This window comes from Mustela nigripes, chromosome X (genome assembly GCF_022355385.1).
Source record: "Mustela nigripes isolate SB6536 chromosome X, MUSNIG.SB6536, whole genome shotgun sequence".
Classification (NCBI taxonomy): domain Eukaryota; kingdom Metazoa; phylum Chordata; class Mammalia; order Carnivora; family Mustelidae; genus Mustela; species Mustela nigripes.
This window is the reverse complement of record NC_081575.1, coordinates 15,756,576-15,772,881: the sequence shown is the minus strand read 5'-3', so window position 1 is coordinate 15,772,881 and position 16,306 is coordinate 15,756,576. Positions and strand designations below refer to the sequence as shown.

Genomic DNA, 16,306 nt, shown 5'->3' with positions numbered 1-16,306 from the left:
TACTTGCAGTTTATATATTGTTCATTGTATAATCGGGAATTTCTTTGTAAATGTTTGGTTTCAGGCTGGTTGGAAGGAAAATCACGCAACATTCATGAGTGAACTAAAAAATCTTCAGGCTTCTGGACTGACTACTCTTGGTCAGGCTCTAAGATCCTCATTTGATTTGTTAAATCTCAATAGATTAATATCTGGAATAGACAATTATGGACAGGTAAAAAAAACTTTGAGTGAGTATAGCTAATTTATTTTGGTGACTTGGGGCAAGAGTTAAAATTGGGCGTGGTTATGGAGTTTTCTGCTACTTTTCACAACTGCCAAAAGGAAGTCCGTATCTTTTAAATATCTGCTTTAAAAAAGATCCCTCTTTCGGGGTTGGGGGGGTCCTTCTATGTGGCTTGATCATAACATATGTTGTGAAAATTGCCTCCCCATCATATCATCAGATATCTGAGAATGGGATGAACAAATTGCTGAGAAATATTGGAATGAGGCCATTAAAGCGAAATTTTCAGTGTCCTGAAGCCCCTCATCTCTTCCCAATTCAATGGAAAAGCCCTAGAATAAGAGAAAGGCAAGATAGCATCTGGTGCTCCTGCTGTCCTTACTCTAGAAAACTCTGTGCACGATAACCCAGAGTCACTGTCCTCATCCCAGAGCATAATAAGTCACTATGGTCCCCCAATCCGTGCCAGAATTTTGACTCAGGCGAATGGATTCACGGGTGTGAAGGCTGCTGCCCTTATAATCTCTTTATCTTTCTTTTATGATTACTTGGAAAGGAGTATTTGGATGTTATAGTTTGGGGAGCTCCTGAATGATGTGAATTCCTCAGTTTATTAGGAATGTTACCTCAGCAGGGATCCTTATTTGGAGTCCCACCCACTTCAGTCCCTAATTTTTTCCTTCTTACTTATCCAGGCAAATTTTATCACACACTTGAGACATCCCTGGCAAGGCAAATGTTAAAAAAAAAAAAAAAGTTTAAATACAATTTTATTACTTTATATGGTTCTAATACTTTTTAAATGTATTTTAGGGGAGAAATCCATTTTTTTTAGAACCATCTATTTTAATTACCATCACAGATGGAAACAAGTTAACAAGTACTGCTGGTGTTCAAGAAGAGGTGAGATTTCTTTCTTTTTTTTTTTTTTTTTTTTTTTTTGAGTTTCGTTTAAATGGCAAAGAACATGCCGCTATTTCTGTGGCAGGCCCGCGTTGCCAGTTAAAGAATAAGTTTGATCAAACCTTCCATCTTCGTGAGCCCTGAAAGATTACTGAGTCCATGAAAGAAAAGTGACCCTTTTAACTCTTTCTTCTGTTGCATGGGTTCTTATGATGAAACTTCTCAACTTTTCCCTTATCAGCTTCATCTCCCTTTGAATTCTCCTCTGCCCGGAAGTGAACTAACCAAAGAACCTTTTCGTTGGGATCAAAGGTTATTTGCCCTGGTGTTGCGTTTGCCTGGATTGGCTTCCATGGAACCAGAGCAAGTAGGGAGTGTACCAACTGATGAGTCCGCCATCACACAGATGTGTGAAGTCACAGGAGGTATTGGCAATATCTCATATTTCTAAAGGAAGAATCCAGAACGGCAGGGTATGGTTTCTCTTAAGCACCATATTCTGTCTTGTCTTGCTTTCCTTCAGGATCTTTTAGCGCTGCTCCTTCTGCTTGTCATGAGTGTGAGGTCTGCTTCCAATGTAGTTATGATCAGTCTAAGATTCAGTCCAAGATCTATTGTGGGATTTCATATACTTATATTGTTAAATCATATTTTATTGGATTCAACTTACACTGTTTGTTCTTCCTTCTGGTATAGGTCGCTCCTACTGTGTGAGAACACAAAGGATGTTGAATCAGTGTTTAGAATCTCTAGTTCAGAAAATTCAGAGCGGCGTAGTTATTAACTTTGAAAAAACGGGACCAGATCCAGTTCCTGTCGGAGAAGGTACAGTACATAATTTTTTTTTTTTTACCCTGGAGAATGATCTGAGACAGAGAGGACATTAAACTCATAATAGACGTGGTCTTTACTATCTGCACACATTCATGGGGTTGCAAATATTCATCCAAACAACTGCTATTCACTCACTAGCTGGGTGGTCAGATTCTAACAACTTTAATTCAGTGTCAGATCTTCTTAGAATAATTCCTTCCATTCCCTACCTTTTTCATATCCCCTGGTCCCAGTCTGGGGATGTACTGTGTTATTCATCTCTTGATTCACGAGATATGTGGAGAATCACTTTGGAATGCCACTCAACCAGTAACCTAGTGTTGGTCATGTGAGCCCCAAATGTGTCAAGTCACCTTTACGAAATCTGTGTTTGTCACTGCATGTCAGCAAGAGACTGTGAAAGTTTGTCCAGAAACTGCTAATATCCTGTAAGATCCTACACTGGGAGTTTCCCGGCCACTTTTTAATGGCCGAAACTTTTCGAGTGACATTTTACAGAAAGTTCAACATCTCAAAAGAGGTGAGCACAGAAGTACTTTTGTATAAGGGGAGGGTCTTCTCCCTCATGTGATCCCTCACTGCAAGGCTTTCTGGGAGCCCTGTGCAAGGCTGCTGCTTCTCCTCGTGCCTGTGCGCTCACACACCTCATTACCATGGTGCTTGTCTGACCTGATGCATACATTGTCACTGCGTGGCCACAGTCAGTGGTGGCTGCTCAGAAAGACACACGTTTCTGTCTGAAGCCATGGATCCTGTGGTTCCTGACCGTTTTCATGTTTAGTTCCCAGAACCCTTTAAGAAGCTGTTGGAAACCGAGACCTCTCTCCCTAGAATAATGGACATAAGCCACACAAAATACAAATTGGTATTTAATTCTAGGGTTTCTCGAACTCCACTTTAAAAACACCCATCACAGAAGACTGAAGCCTCACAGCCTATTTGAGATTCATGTAATTAATTGAGGAAGGACATGTTTGTTCTCTTGCTAATGATTGATGGCTCCGTCCATACTTTTGTGTTCGTTACCTTAAGGTGAACTGGGAAGTGCCCTACGGAAAGCCGGTTGGATTTGGTGTCCTGTAAATAGCTCAGATTTTCTTTCCAGAGATCTTAGCCTTAGAGATTCTCACGAAAGCTAAGAACTCTCTCAGAAAAAGGCACATCCCCAGAATTGTGAGCTCAACTTCAGGGGTTGTCTCTTGGTCCCCTGAAACTTTTACATGTATTTCCTAGAGATCGGGGACCCTAGTAAATCTTCTGGTGTAAAGTAATTACTTGTTTAAAGTAATGCTTAAATAAGTAAATCAAATGACCTGTAATTTAAGAAATATAACTCAAATAATTAAAACGTTTCTTTTACAAATATAGACCATTGAATCATTGCATTAAAGTTTATATAATTCTGCCTTGTCTTCTTTTGGGGGGACAAATGAAATATGCTAGTTTAAATAATTAAAATACATTCAGGATACATTGTTCAGCATTATACAATGCCCAGTTTCCATGGACTTTTAATGGTGCAATGGGAAACTGTCATGAATTAGTCCCTTGATGCCTTTGCTCTATGTTCCCTTCCCCAAACTTTATAGATGGGTTGTACTGTCAGCATTCCTTCTATCTTTGAGTGAATCTGGATTGTTTTAATTTTGCCTTTGTGGTCATTGGGTCTGTTTAATAAGGTATACTTTTTTTAAAAAAAATAATCTAATTGGGAATAGAAAGAAAATCTAAATGGAATTTATGACCTATTTTTGTCAGATCCCCCAAATATAAAAACTGTACCAGGGGATGAGCGATTTCATTTGCCTAATTTGGAAAAATAACTAGTGGTTTGGTGTGTGTAATATATGTGTCCAAATTTAGAAAATTGAAAACTAATTTTATTTATTTTTTTTGAAGATTTTATTTATTTATCTGACAGAGAAATCACAAGTAGGCAGAGAGGCAGGCAGAGAGAGAGGGGGAAGCAGGCTCCCTGCTGAGCAGAGAGCCCGATGTGGGGCTCTATCCCAGGACCCTTGGATCATGACCTGAGCCGAAGGCAGAGGCTTCAACCCACTGAGCCACCCAGGCGCCCCAAAAACTAATTTTATAATAGTTTTCCATATAACTAGATGTTGCGGGCATATTTAAGGATGGGGGGTGGGGTGTTGGATTAGAGGGACGGATTAGATGAAAAAAATGCTAGAGAGAACATTCAGAAATCCCAGTAGAGTCTTTTAGTTCTTTCATTTTTCACGAATGACCGTTTTAGCTTGTTTTGTCTTTGTTGTTTTGCCTTTTAGATGGACTTATGGATTCAGCCAGGCCAAGCAATTCATTTGCTGCTCAACCATGGCATAGTTGTCATAAGCTCATTTATGTACGACCTAACTCTAAGACTGGTGTTCCTGTTGGACATTGGCCAATTCCAGAATCTTTTTGGCCAGATCAGAATTTACCTTCACTAGTAAGTGTCATAAAACAAAAAGGTAAACATAGTTTGGATTTTCAGTTTGCTGATTACAGTGACCTTTGTAAAATTGCTTTGAGGCTTTTAAGCTACACCTTTTATCTCTGGCTGGAAGTCTAAGCTTGTACCTAAAAAAGCAAGAGAGGACTTCCTTGCTCTTTTGGCATTCTTTCTTTTCATTGCCTTTCGCCACTTGATCTGCCCACTTTGGATGGTAAAGCAAAGCATAATTATTTTTGACGGCGTCACAGTCTGTGGCTGGGTTTTTATTTCCCCGCGGCTGAATTGATTGACATGGGAAATGCCATGTCCAAAGAGGGCTAGCATTGTTTTTCGCGCACATCCTCAGGAAATGAAAACTTAGCTTGCACCTCGCATAGGTTCTAGAAACACATTAAAAACAGAAGCTCTTCTTCTTCCTCCCAGGGAGTCATTAGACATACAGTGGACCTTCGTGGATCTGCTTTTCATCTTTTTGTACTCCATCGACTTGTTCCCTTGGCAGTGTAGCTTTCAATGATGGATAATTAAGCAATATTTTAAAAATGATCTCTATGTGAGGGCTTTTCTTTGTGTTCACTGCATTGGGAGAGGAGGGTTTGACATTGTAGTTGCTCCTAGTACAATGAATTGGCTTTTTGGGGGAGAGGGCTGTCTGATAATGAGGGAAAACATATGAAACCCACTCTGCCTTCATCTTCCTCCCCCAGCCTCTGCACAAAGGCCAGAGCGATCCTTCTTGTGTGGGGGGAGAGGCACAAAAAATGATCACTGCGCCTTCAGTTCAGCACCTTTCCAGTCAGCCACTCTGCATTCTGTGTATGTTTTAGAAATTTCTGTCATGTACTGTATTTTCTTCTGGATTACTCCTTCTTTCCTTTCTTTCTCTCTTTAAAAAAAAATTTATTTATTTATTTGACAGAGAGAGACACAGTGAGAGAGGCAACACAAGCAGGGGAAGTGGGAGAGAGAGAAGCAGGCTTCCCTGCGGAGCAGGGAGCCAAAACCCGGGGCTCAATCCCAGGACCCTGGGATCATGACTTGAGCAAAAGGCAGACGCTTCACCAACTGGGCCACCCAGGTGCCCCGTGGATTATCCTTTCTAGGCTCCTTCTTTTAGGAGAGGCCATGAGGACATAGCACTGAAGCCACTTCTGCCCCTGCTGTGGGTGAGGGTATATCTCTTCCGCCTTTCCTCAGGGCTCCGAGGTACACACTGGTCGGATTTCAGCGCCCAGTTGCTCTTAGCTCCAAACCCCAGAGTGAATGTTTCAGTTATGAATTTATGTCATTATTGCTAGTGACAGGGCTTCACTTGTGTCTTTATGGCTTTTTAAAAATTGGCTTAAATTTAAGAAGCCAGAAATATTTCTCAAGTTTAATTTAGATGAAAATCAAGGGGGCGCCTGGAAGGCTTGGTTCATTAAGCGACTGACTCTTGATTCCAGCTCAGGTCGTGATCTCAGGATCATGGGATGGAGTCCCATGACAGGACGCCACGCTCAGTGCCGAGTCTGCTTGTCCTTCTCCCTCTCCTTCTGCCCCTCCCCCCCTGCTTGCACCCTCTCTCTCCCTCTCTGTCTCTCAAATAAATAAATAAAATCTTTGAAAAAAATGGAAATCAGGAAAAATTGGAACGAAAGAATTTCCAGCTCAGACATCACCCCCGTTAACATCCCTTCAGCTTTAAAAGCACTTTGATGGCTGTTTCCTTCCTTCAGCTCCCAGGACAGATCTTGTAGGTGTGTAAACCACAAAGACCAAGGAGCATGGTTTCCCCCTTTATAAGGGAAACAGAGATGTTTTGTCATATTCTTGTTAGACCGAAAGATCTCTTGCTGCCACCATTTCTCTCCCTGGCGCTCTCCATCCCCACAGACTAAACCTGTTAATAAAATGGCCCCTCCACCCCTCCGCTCTGGTGCCCCAGGCATGTGGGCCTGTGCAGCCCAGCCCAAAGCAGCCTTGGCCCTCAGCTGTTCAGAGGCAAGTGTGCGGGTGTGCAAAGTGCTGTAAAAAATCAGCTTGAAAGGAAATTTCCAGTGGTCCTGGGTGTTGGGACTGGCTCATTTTTGGTATCTGTCTTGCCCTTCCCACGGCTTTACAGTTTTTCTGCTTTGCTCATTAGTGGCTCTAGCCCTCTTATTTGCTCATTAGACAGCTTCATGGGTTTCTTCTTCCCTGGCAGCATCTGGACTGTGTGTAACCTCCCGGTACCAAGGAATGAAGGGCAGATCATGCTTGGGGATTGCAAAGTGGATCTGAAAGTTGGAGTTCACCTTTTGGATCATTAGTGATTTCCTAACCGTATTCAAAGCACTTATCATCTTTGCTTCACTGAAATTACAGTTACGAGTGTTCTAGTTTACTTTTCCTCCTCCCAATGCCAAGTAGATGGTAGAGCCAAAGAATCCGTGTGCCTTGCCTGGATGGATGCTGTTGGCAATGCCCTCTTTTTCAAAGCACTGGTGTATATCTCAACAATGGTTTCACAAAACACAAAAGGGGTTCTGGGTTTGTCAGAAATGTTAAGCTCACCTTGATCACGCACCGTATTTTCCCCTCTTGTCTTTTAGCCTCCACGAACATCTCATCCTGTTGTGAGGTTCTCCTGTGTGGATTGTGAGCCAATGGTAATAGACAAACTTCCTTTTGACAAATATGAACTTGAACCTTCACCCTTAACTCAGTACATCCTGGAACGAAAGTCTCCCCATACCTGCTGGCAGGTACTGATCCTTACCTGTCGGCCAAATGTCTGTAACCGTTCTGGGATCTGGGATTTGTTTCAGGAAGTTTCAGCGGTGGCTTCAGCAGCTGAAGCTTCACATGACCTTGACAGATTAGAAGTACAAGAACAATTTTTAAAATGTTTTTCTTTAAATTCCAGATAGTTAACAGCACAGTGTAATTATTAGTATCAGGTGTACAAGATCGTTTTGACACAAAAACCCCATAAGCCCTGAAACTAGTTTTTGTGTTAGCGTCATGTAACCAAACTTCTCTTCCTGTACAAAGCACATCGGTGTACATAACATGGATTTCACTTGGATGCGGCAAATACACGTGTTAACCGGCTCTTCCAAGTGTTACACTTCAGCTGGAAGGGCTTGCTGATTTATTAATAGATTCACCTTCAGATATTAGTTTGTAAAAATCCAGACATGGCAGTCACACAGCCCTTTTATTTGGATATAATAAGGAAGTCCTATGCTGGAAGTATGTTTGTTCTATCCCTAGACGCCAGCACCATAGAGCAATCAGTAATTGTTAGGTTCTATTTACGCAAGAAACACTTTTAGACTGCCATCTGTTTCATCCTAAAATGTGAGATTATTGCTACTAGTTGTCTTTAAGCTACTTAAATTCTCCAAAGATGCTAAAACTGGGTAGGAGAAAAGGAACACACTTGAAGCAGGAATGTAGAAGTGTAAGAAATAGACCAATCTCATAAATATAATATTGAGCAGAAGAAGCCAGACATCAAGGATCCCACATCCTATGATTCTATTTTATCTACGCTCAAAGAGAGGCAAAGTGGGCTGACTCTATCAGAATTTGGGTTGGTGGTTTCTCTTGGGGGTGCAGAATAGTGGCCTGCAAGGGACACCCGGCAGGGGGCTTCTGGTCGTGTTCTATTTCTTGATTTGGGTGCTGATGACACATGTGCTTCCACTCACACACTTTTCTGAATATATGTTTATATTACAGTATAATACCCCAGAAATGCGCTAGGAATATAGAGATACAATGTAGAGATAGAATGTTAACTCAAAACCACGGTAGGAGGTTGACTTCATGGATTGACACCAATTTTGCCATAAAAGCAAATACAGTTACAAATCATACCTTTTCCCTAAAAAAGAAGCCCATTTTTCTGTATAGCACATTTCTTGTAAAGCTTCTCCCAAGACACGTAAGACATCCTGCCCTTGTTCCTGTGCCACCCCTCAAATATGCCATATGCCTGTGGTCTTGTAACTTCTATGACTTTGGTTTAGTGTAAAGGCAAGGAATTAGTGGGAGTGAAAAGGAGTAAGATGAACCAGGAGCCAGAAAATTTGGCTAAATCATAGTGGCGCCTGGATTCCAACCCTAGGTCCCTAGGTCTGCCACCAGTTACGTGGTCCTGGGGCAGATACTTTCTCTAGATGAGATGGTCTCTAATGATCCCTTTGAAACCTGCCCCCCGAATTCTGTGAATCTGCAGGTGATAAGGAATTTGGAAAAACTCAGGGGGCTTATGAGAAGGAAGGAAGGGGGAAGTAAGGGAGGAGGGAAGAAAGAGAGAAAGGCAGAGAGAGGAACAAAAAACAGTGTTTCTCCTCTCCTGGGGCTCCTAGGTCTGACCCCTGATGTCTGTGTGTAATATTTTTAATTGTTTATGATGATTTCCCCTCTCTTCTGTTATACATACTTAGGAAAAGGGGGGAAATCCACCCTGTGTTACTACACTTCTTTGTTTCTGTTGTGGTTCAGATAATGACATGAAATCTAGTAGATAAGTCCTGTTCTATAGCACCGACATGACTTATTGTTTTGTGGGGTCGAAGTGACACAGAAAAGATTTATTCTTAGCTATGACTAAATATTGCAAGAGTTTAGTCAACTGGTAGGAGATATGGCTGGTACCAGGAATTAACAAGGTGAATGGATTCTGTTCGCCATCAGGGTTTGACTTTTGTCTTCAGTGAGCCTGCTGAAGGAGTTGGGAAAAGGCAGCGATGTAGGTCCCTAGAAGTCTATACCGGTGCCCTAACTTGGGCCAAAGAGGAAACAAGGAATAGAGAGAAAGCATGGTAGCCAGAGAACTTCAGCCCAGCCTATTGAGTGTACGGGACTTGACTGTATAATGTATATTGAACCAGGAATCATCAGCGAGGAATAAGGGGGTAGTCACATAGAATAAAGATTAATGTTTTTTAATCATCTTTTTAAAAGATTTTAATTATTTATTTGACAGAGAGATAGAAAGCACAAGTAGGCAGAGGGAGAGGGAGAAGCAGGCTCTCCGCCGAGCAAGGGAGTCCGATGAAGGACTGGATCCCAGGACCCTGGGATCATGACCTGAACTGAAGGCAGATGCTTAACTGACTGAGCCACCCAGGTGCCCCAAGATTAATGTTTTAATCTCTACTGAATGTTTGCTCTGCCAGCATCCTTTAGAAGAGAAAATGCCTTCTAGATTGAACCAAAGCATCTCTTTGCTGCCTCTTAATAATTAGCACCAGTGTCTGGCTCGTAATAGGCTACTTGACAAGTATTTAGTGGATGAAAAATGAGTGAACGGGTAGGGGAATGGGGGCACCAAAGGAAGCAAAGCCCATTTAAAGTCCATTGTTTGTTTTCATGGCTGGTATCACTTAGTGGTGTTTCAGCCTCGTTTGCCATTGTGCTAACCAAGTAAATATTTGGAAATTGTTGATGGAGCCCGTGGTCTCCGAATGATGACTGCAGAGTCTGCAGTTTTTTTTTTAAAGATTTTATTTATTTATTTATTTATTTATTTTATTTTTAAAGATTTTATTTATTTATTTGACAGAGAGAGATCACAAGTAGGCAGAGAGGCAGGCAGAGAGAGAGAGAGGAGGAAGCAGACTCCCTGCTGAGCAGAGAGCCCGATGCGGGACTCGATCTCAGGACCCTGAGATCATGACCTGAGCCGAAGGCAGAGGCTTAACCCACTGAGCCACCCAGGCGCCCCAAGATTTTATTTATTTATTTAACAGAGATCACAAGTAGGCAGAGAAGCAGGTGGGGTGGAGGGGGAGGAGGCTCCCTGCTGAGCAGAGAGCCCAGTGTGGGACTCAATCCCAGGACCCTGAGATCATGAACTGAGCCAAAGGCAGCAGCTTAACCCACTGAGCCACCCAGGCACCCTGGGTTCAGTTTTTAATATAATGTAAAAAGAATTACAATCTGAACATTTTTATTGAGTATGGTCTATGTGGGTATAACCCCAGGTTAAAAACACTATTGCCATTTTTACATTATAGTTAAGCTATGCGTTAGATGTCATTCTGGAATGTTGCTGGGAGTTTGGTTTCACATAAAATCCTCATTGTCATGACTGTGTCTGACTTCATGTTCCTAGGTATTTGTTACTAGCAGTGGAAAATACAATGAACTTGGCTATCCATTCGGTTATTTAAAAGCCAGTACGACTTTAACTTGTGTAAACCTCTTTGTGATGCCGTACAACTACCCGGTTTTACTCCCTCTTTTAGGTAAGTAAAGTTATGTGCCACTTCCTCATCTTTAAAACGCAACAGAAATGAAAAAGAGGAGAATGGGCTAAGCATTTAAAATGTAGTCAAAGAGTAATTGACATAGGGATATAGAAAAGGCTAAACATGGGTTTGGAAGGATAGAATTTGCACATTGTTTTCTGTTCTGTTCGCTTTGTTGCTGTTGTTTTTTGTGTTTTCTGTTTTTTTGTTTTGTTTTGTTTTGTTTTTGCTTTTTTTTAATCAGAGCAAAGAGACACAGCCTCTCTCCTAAAAAGAGCTCCTGCTGCTCCTCAGACTTCGAGAACCAGAGCTGCCATTCCATCCCCCCAGCCTCATTTCAAGAGACTTGGCTTTTCTGTAGACTAATTTGGGACCAAAAATTCCATTATTGGGGTTAATGTTCCAAGAATCTGATGGTTTTCTCCAAAAAATAGGGCTTCTGTGGGGGTTACTGGCTCCCACTCATTCCCCCATAAAAGAATCTTAAGTTCTCTGGAGGCATTGGTGTTAGGCAAGTTAAGGAACAAGGTACAGAGTCAATTCTGCGATCACTGTAGTCATAGAAGCTGTCGTTTCCATGGTAAAATTCTACAAGGAGCAACTCTAGGAGGTGCTACCGAGATATCACTGAAAATGTGTGTAGAGATTTTTTTTTTCTCATTGAAAGAGCCACATCTGTTTGGAGCAATATAGTCGTACCACATGGTACCCTTCTAGTTGTAAAATTGGGATCATTTTTATTTGGTGGGGCTTCTTAATTTTTGCCAAAAGTTTCAACCTTTGTGTTTTAATCAAGTCATTAAAAGCATAAGATTTTTAGTGCTATAAATAGTGTTTATACTAAGTATACTGAAAAAGCAGTTCCTTCAAATGTTGCAAGTTAAGCAGGTTAAGAATGGGTCATCCTAAATAGATTAGCATATGATTGTTTTGTATATAGTCTACCTACTTTATTTCTTAGTCCAGTCTAGAAATGTCCTCTCGAAGGTGATTGTTACTGATATAAAATGTAGGTTATGTCTTTGAGCTTCATAAGGGTACTGATAGAAGGTACCTATATTTTGTGGATTTGTTTAAATTATTTATAAATTCAAATAAATTTATTAGTTATTAATGACTTCGTAAAAATATTTTTACATGAGTGTGGTTGACACACAATGTCACACAGTTTCAGGTGTATGACATGGTGACTGGACAAGTCTGTATGTTCTGCTGTGTTCCCCACAAGTGTGGCTGCCATCTGTCCCCACACAGCACTGTTATAATACCACTGGCTACATTCCTTATACTGTGCCTTTTATTCCCGTGACGTAGTCATTCCGTAACTGGAAGCCTGCACCTCCCGCTCCCCTTCACCCGTTTCACCCATCCCCCCACCCCCCGTCCCTCCATCCGTTCAGTCTCTGGACTTACAGGTCTGATTCTGCTTTTTGTTTGTTTATTCATTTCTTTTGTGTTTTTAGATTCCACATATGAGTGAAGTCATACATTTCCCCCCTTTCTCTGTCCAACTTTTTGCACTTAGCTGTACACAAATGGCACAGTTTCATCGTTTATGGCTTTCAGTTTTGCTGACTGTAAAGTGTAGGATTAGACTAGATAACCTCCACTTAGACTAATGGTGTTAATGGTGTTATTTTTCTGTTTTTAAGACTACTTTTTATTTTCAGATACTTGTAGAGTCACATGCAATTGTAAGAAATAATAACATTGGGGCACCTGGGTGGCTCAGTGTGTTAAAGCCCCTGCCTTCGGCTCAGGTCATGATCCCAGGTCCTGGGATCAAGCCCCATGTCGGGCTCTCTGCTCAGCGAGGAGCCTGCTTCCCCCTCTCTCTCTGCCTGCCTCTCTGGCTACTTGTGATCTCTGTCTGTCAAATAAATAAATAAAATCCTAAAAAAAAAAGACCACATAGTATAAAAAAAAAGAAATAATAACACTGGGAAGACAGTATGGAGATTCCTAAAAAATTTTTAAAAGAAAGAAAAAAGAGTTAAAAATAGAACTACTCTGTGATCTAGTAATTGTACTATTAGGTATTTACCTAAAGATTACAGGAATGCTAATTCAAAGGGATACATGCACCTCATATTTATAGCAGCATTATTTATAATAGCCAAATGATGGAAGCAGCCCGGGTGTCCATCGGTAGGTGAATGGATAAAGAAGAGGTGGTATATATACATAATGGAATATTACTCATCCATTAAAAATGAAATCTTGCCATTTGCAACTATGTGGTTGGACCTGGAGAGTATAATACTAAGTGACATAAGTCAGAGAAAGGCAAATACCATATGATTTCACACCTATGTGGAATTTAAAGAGCAAAACAAATGAGCAAAGGGAGAAAAAGATGGAGAGGCAAGCCAAGAAACAAACTCTTAACCATAGAAAACACACTGCTGGTTACCAGAGGGGAGGAGTGGGGGGAACCGGGGGTGGGCATTAAGGAGGGCACTTGTTGTGATGAGCACTGGGTGTTGTATGCAGGTGCCGAATCACTAAATTTTATACCTGGAATGAATATAATAACACTGTATTTCATTAACTGGAATTAAAATAAAAACTTGAAATTAAAAAAAAATTATAGAGACATGACACCAAAAGCACAAGCAACAGAATCAAAAATAAACACATGGGGATCCATCAAACTTAGAAACTTTCGTGCAGCAAAGGCTGTAATCAGCAGAGTGAAAAGGCAAGCTACGGGAAAGATTTTCAAATTATGGATCTGGTCATTTTGGTGGTGGTGGTGGTGGGGTGTGTGTGTGTGTGTGTGTGTGTGCTGTTTTCAGACTGGGTGATTTCTTGTGTTATCTTTTCCAGATTACTGATGATTTACTTGGTCCCCTCCATTGTGCTTTTGAGCCCCTCCATTGAGTTTGTTATTTTGGTTTTTGTATTTTTCAGTTCTAAATTTCCACTGGGTTCTTCTTTACATCTTCAGCTTTTTCCTTTCTCTTTCTTTGATGAGGCTTTCTGTTTTCTCATTTGTGTCATGCCTGTTTAAAATTGCTTGTTGAAACATTTTTTTATGCTGGCTCCTTTTACATCTTTACTGGATATTTTTAATGTCTCTGTCACTTCGGTGTTGGCATCTCTTGATGGTCTTTTGAATGTGTTTTGAGATCTTTCTGGTTCTTGGTGAGACGAGTGATTTTCCATTGAATCCTGTGCCTTTTCAGTATTGGGTTCTGAGTCTCGATCTTATTTAAGCTTCCTGGTTCAGCTTCCTCTCACCCTCCTGGCAGAGATTGCAAGGTACTGCCTTGTTAGTGCCAGGAGCAGGTAGAAGTCCAGATTCCCCACTTGGCCTCTGTTGACACTCTTAGGGAGGGGGGCTGCTCGTTACTGCTGTTGGGGGCTGGGCGGGGGTTCTGCATCCTCACTAGAATGATACCTCCCTGGCTGGGAGAAGTAGGAGTTCCTCGATACTCCTCCCCACATGGTCTTCAATGACACCGTGGGGGCGGGGGTGGCCTTATTACCACAGGGCAGTGGAAAATTTCTGTAGAACTATTAGGGGCTGAATTCTGGGATCTCATCTTTGGTCTCAACTCAGCCTGCCTTCCAAATTATTATGTGAAAGTGCCCCTAACCATGGTAGCTTGTCTCCCGGTAGAGATTGAGATGAGCAGCTCTTCACCATAACAAGAACTGCTCTCTAAGCATGGGCTTTGCTGGTCTTGCGGGTAATAGAGGTGAAGAGGAGACATCGAGTCCTTCCTTTGTCTAAACCTGCTGTGCCTAAGTAGCCACATGTTGCCCACTCTTGCACTCCCCAGTACTAGGTAAGGTCAACTCCCAGCAACGGCTGCTTGTCACCCATTAGTCTGCCTCTTCCCCAAATGCCAAGTTCCCCTTCTCCCTGCAGTGTCTTCCATCGCAAGAGGTACATGTGTCACAGTCACATCTGTCCCTGGTCCTCCTTAACTTCTGACACCAAGGATCCAGCCCTGCCTAGAACATCACTGTCCCTCTGCAAACATCTCAAACCAGGAACCCCAGACTCATCTTTGAATCCTTCCCCTTCCCCAATGCCACGCATCCATTTGAGGGTCAGTCTGTCCTTGACTCAGTTCCTATTCTGTCCTTTGGCCTTAAATACCCATTTCCGGGCTTTTCTGTAACCTTTGTCTTCCCAGGGAGCATGGGGTTTTTCATACCCTTAGAGGCTGGAGGTCCTTGTGCCCCTGAATCCCAAACTTGGGTTTTGTGTTGAGTTCTGAACTAGACGCTCTCGACATTTCCGCCATTACTTCGCTTTCTGGGTTGTGTAGTCCCATATTGTTAAGAGTATGGACTGTGAGGGGAGCCTGGGTGACTCAGTCAGTTGAGTGTCCAACTCGTGATTTCAGCTCAGGTCATGGTCTCAGGGTTATGGGATCAAGCCCCGTGTCAGGTGCCCCACTCAGTGGGGAGTCTGCTTGTGATTCTCTCTCTCCCACTCTCCCTCTGCCCCTTCCCCCCTCTCAAGTAAACAAACAAATAAATCTTAAAAAAGAAAAGACTGTGGACTGTAGAGCATAGCTGCCCTCATGTGGATCCTGGCTTTGCCATTTGCTGGCTTTGTGAGCTTGGATAAGATACATAGTTTCTTTGTGCCTTACTTACTTCATCTGTAAAATGGGCATAATGATAGTACATATCCCAAAAGCATTTAGTTGGGATTAAATGAATTAATGCAGTTAAATTGCCAATAGTAACTGTTCATTTATGCTATTAGCATTGTCATTACTGCTGTCATCATTGATACCTGTGTTATTTTTTTTTTAAGATTTTATTTATTTATTTATCAGAGAGAGAGGAGCGAGAGTGAGCACAGGCAGAGTGGCAGGCAGAGGCAGAGGGAGAAGCAGGCTCCCTGCCAAGCAAGGAGCCTGATGTGGGACTCGATCCCAGGATTCTGGGATCATGACCTGAGCTGGAGGCAGCTGCTTAACCCACTGAGCCACCCAGGCGTCCTGAAACCTGTGTTATTTTAATAGCTCTTAAAGGCACTGCTATTCCATATGAAGGACATTATATAAAGATGTAGGATACTTTTGCAGTTTGGTGGGCAGGATATTTAGTAAAAAGGCAAGGGAAGGCATGTACACTTCCTAATGCCCAGAAACATCACTATATTACTGCATAGTATGATAACTGTCCATAAAGGTCACCCTTATTTTTTTTTCTTTATCGATTCAGGATTTCCATCAGAAGTAGTTAACAGAGCTTTAATTATTTAAGCACTAAAACTTACCTGGAATTGATAAGTGAGGCTTAATTGGATCAATGAGCCATCATGAGAATCATGTCAGTATCATAGCAAGATTATCTCTCAATAAGGAGTATTTTTTTTCTATCGAGGGCCAGTAACTACAGAAATTAAGGCATTTGTAACAACTTTTTTTCTTAACTCTACCACAGTCAGTTCACCTGGTTTTTTTTTTAATTATTTATTTGATTTTTTATTTTAGAGAGACAGAGAGAGTATGGAGGCGGGGGGCAGAGGGAGAGGGAGAGAGAAATCCCAGCAGACTCCCCACTGAGCACTGAGCCCTATGTGGGGCTCAGTCTCATGACCCTGAGATCACCTCCTGAGCCAAAACCAAAAGTCAGATGCTCAACTGACCGTGCCACCCAGGCGCCCCTATTTTTTTTTTTTTAATTAAG

The 16,306-nt window shown here is 41.8% G+C and overlaps 1 protein-coding gene across 5 annotated transcripts in view; it reads left to right on the top strand.

The window, feature by feature from the left end:
* Positions 1-16,306, top strand: part of LOC132006795 (integrator complex subunit 6-like) — a 53,452-nt gene that overhangs the window by 22,063 nt on the left and 15,083 nt on the right. For all 5 annotated transcript variants that reach the window (XM_059384818.1, XM_059384816.1, XM_059384817.1 and 2 more), the window contains exons 3-9: positions 65-214; positions 1,040-1,129; positions 1,371-1,554; positions 1,826-1,954; positions 4,249-4,412; positions 6,992-7,144; positions 10,510-10,642. In XM_059384818.1, coding sequence (XP_059240801.1) covers positions 65-214; positions 1,040-1,129; positions 1,371-1,554; positions 1,826-1,954; positions 4,249-4,412; positions 6,992-7,144; positions 10,510-10,642 — 1,003 coding nt within the window. The remainder of the gene's footprint in view (positions 1-64; positions 215-1,039; positions 1,130-1,370; positions 1,555-1,825; positions 1,955-4,248; positions 4,413-6,991; positions 7,145-10,509; positions 10,643-16,306) is intronic.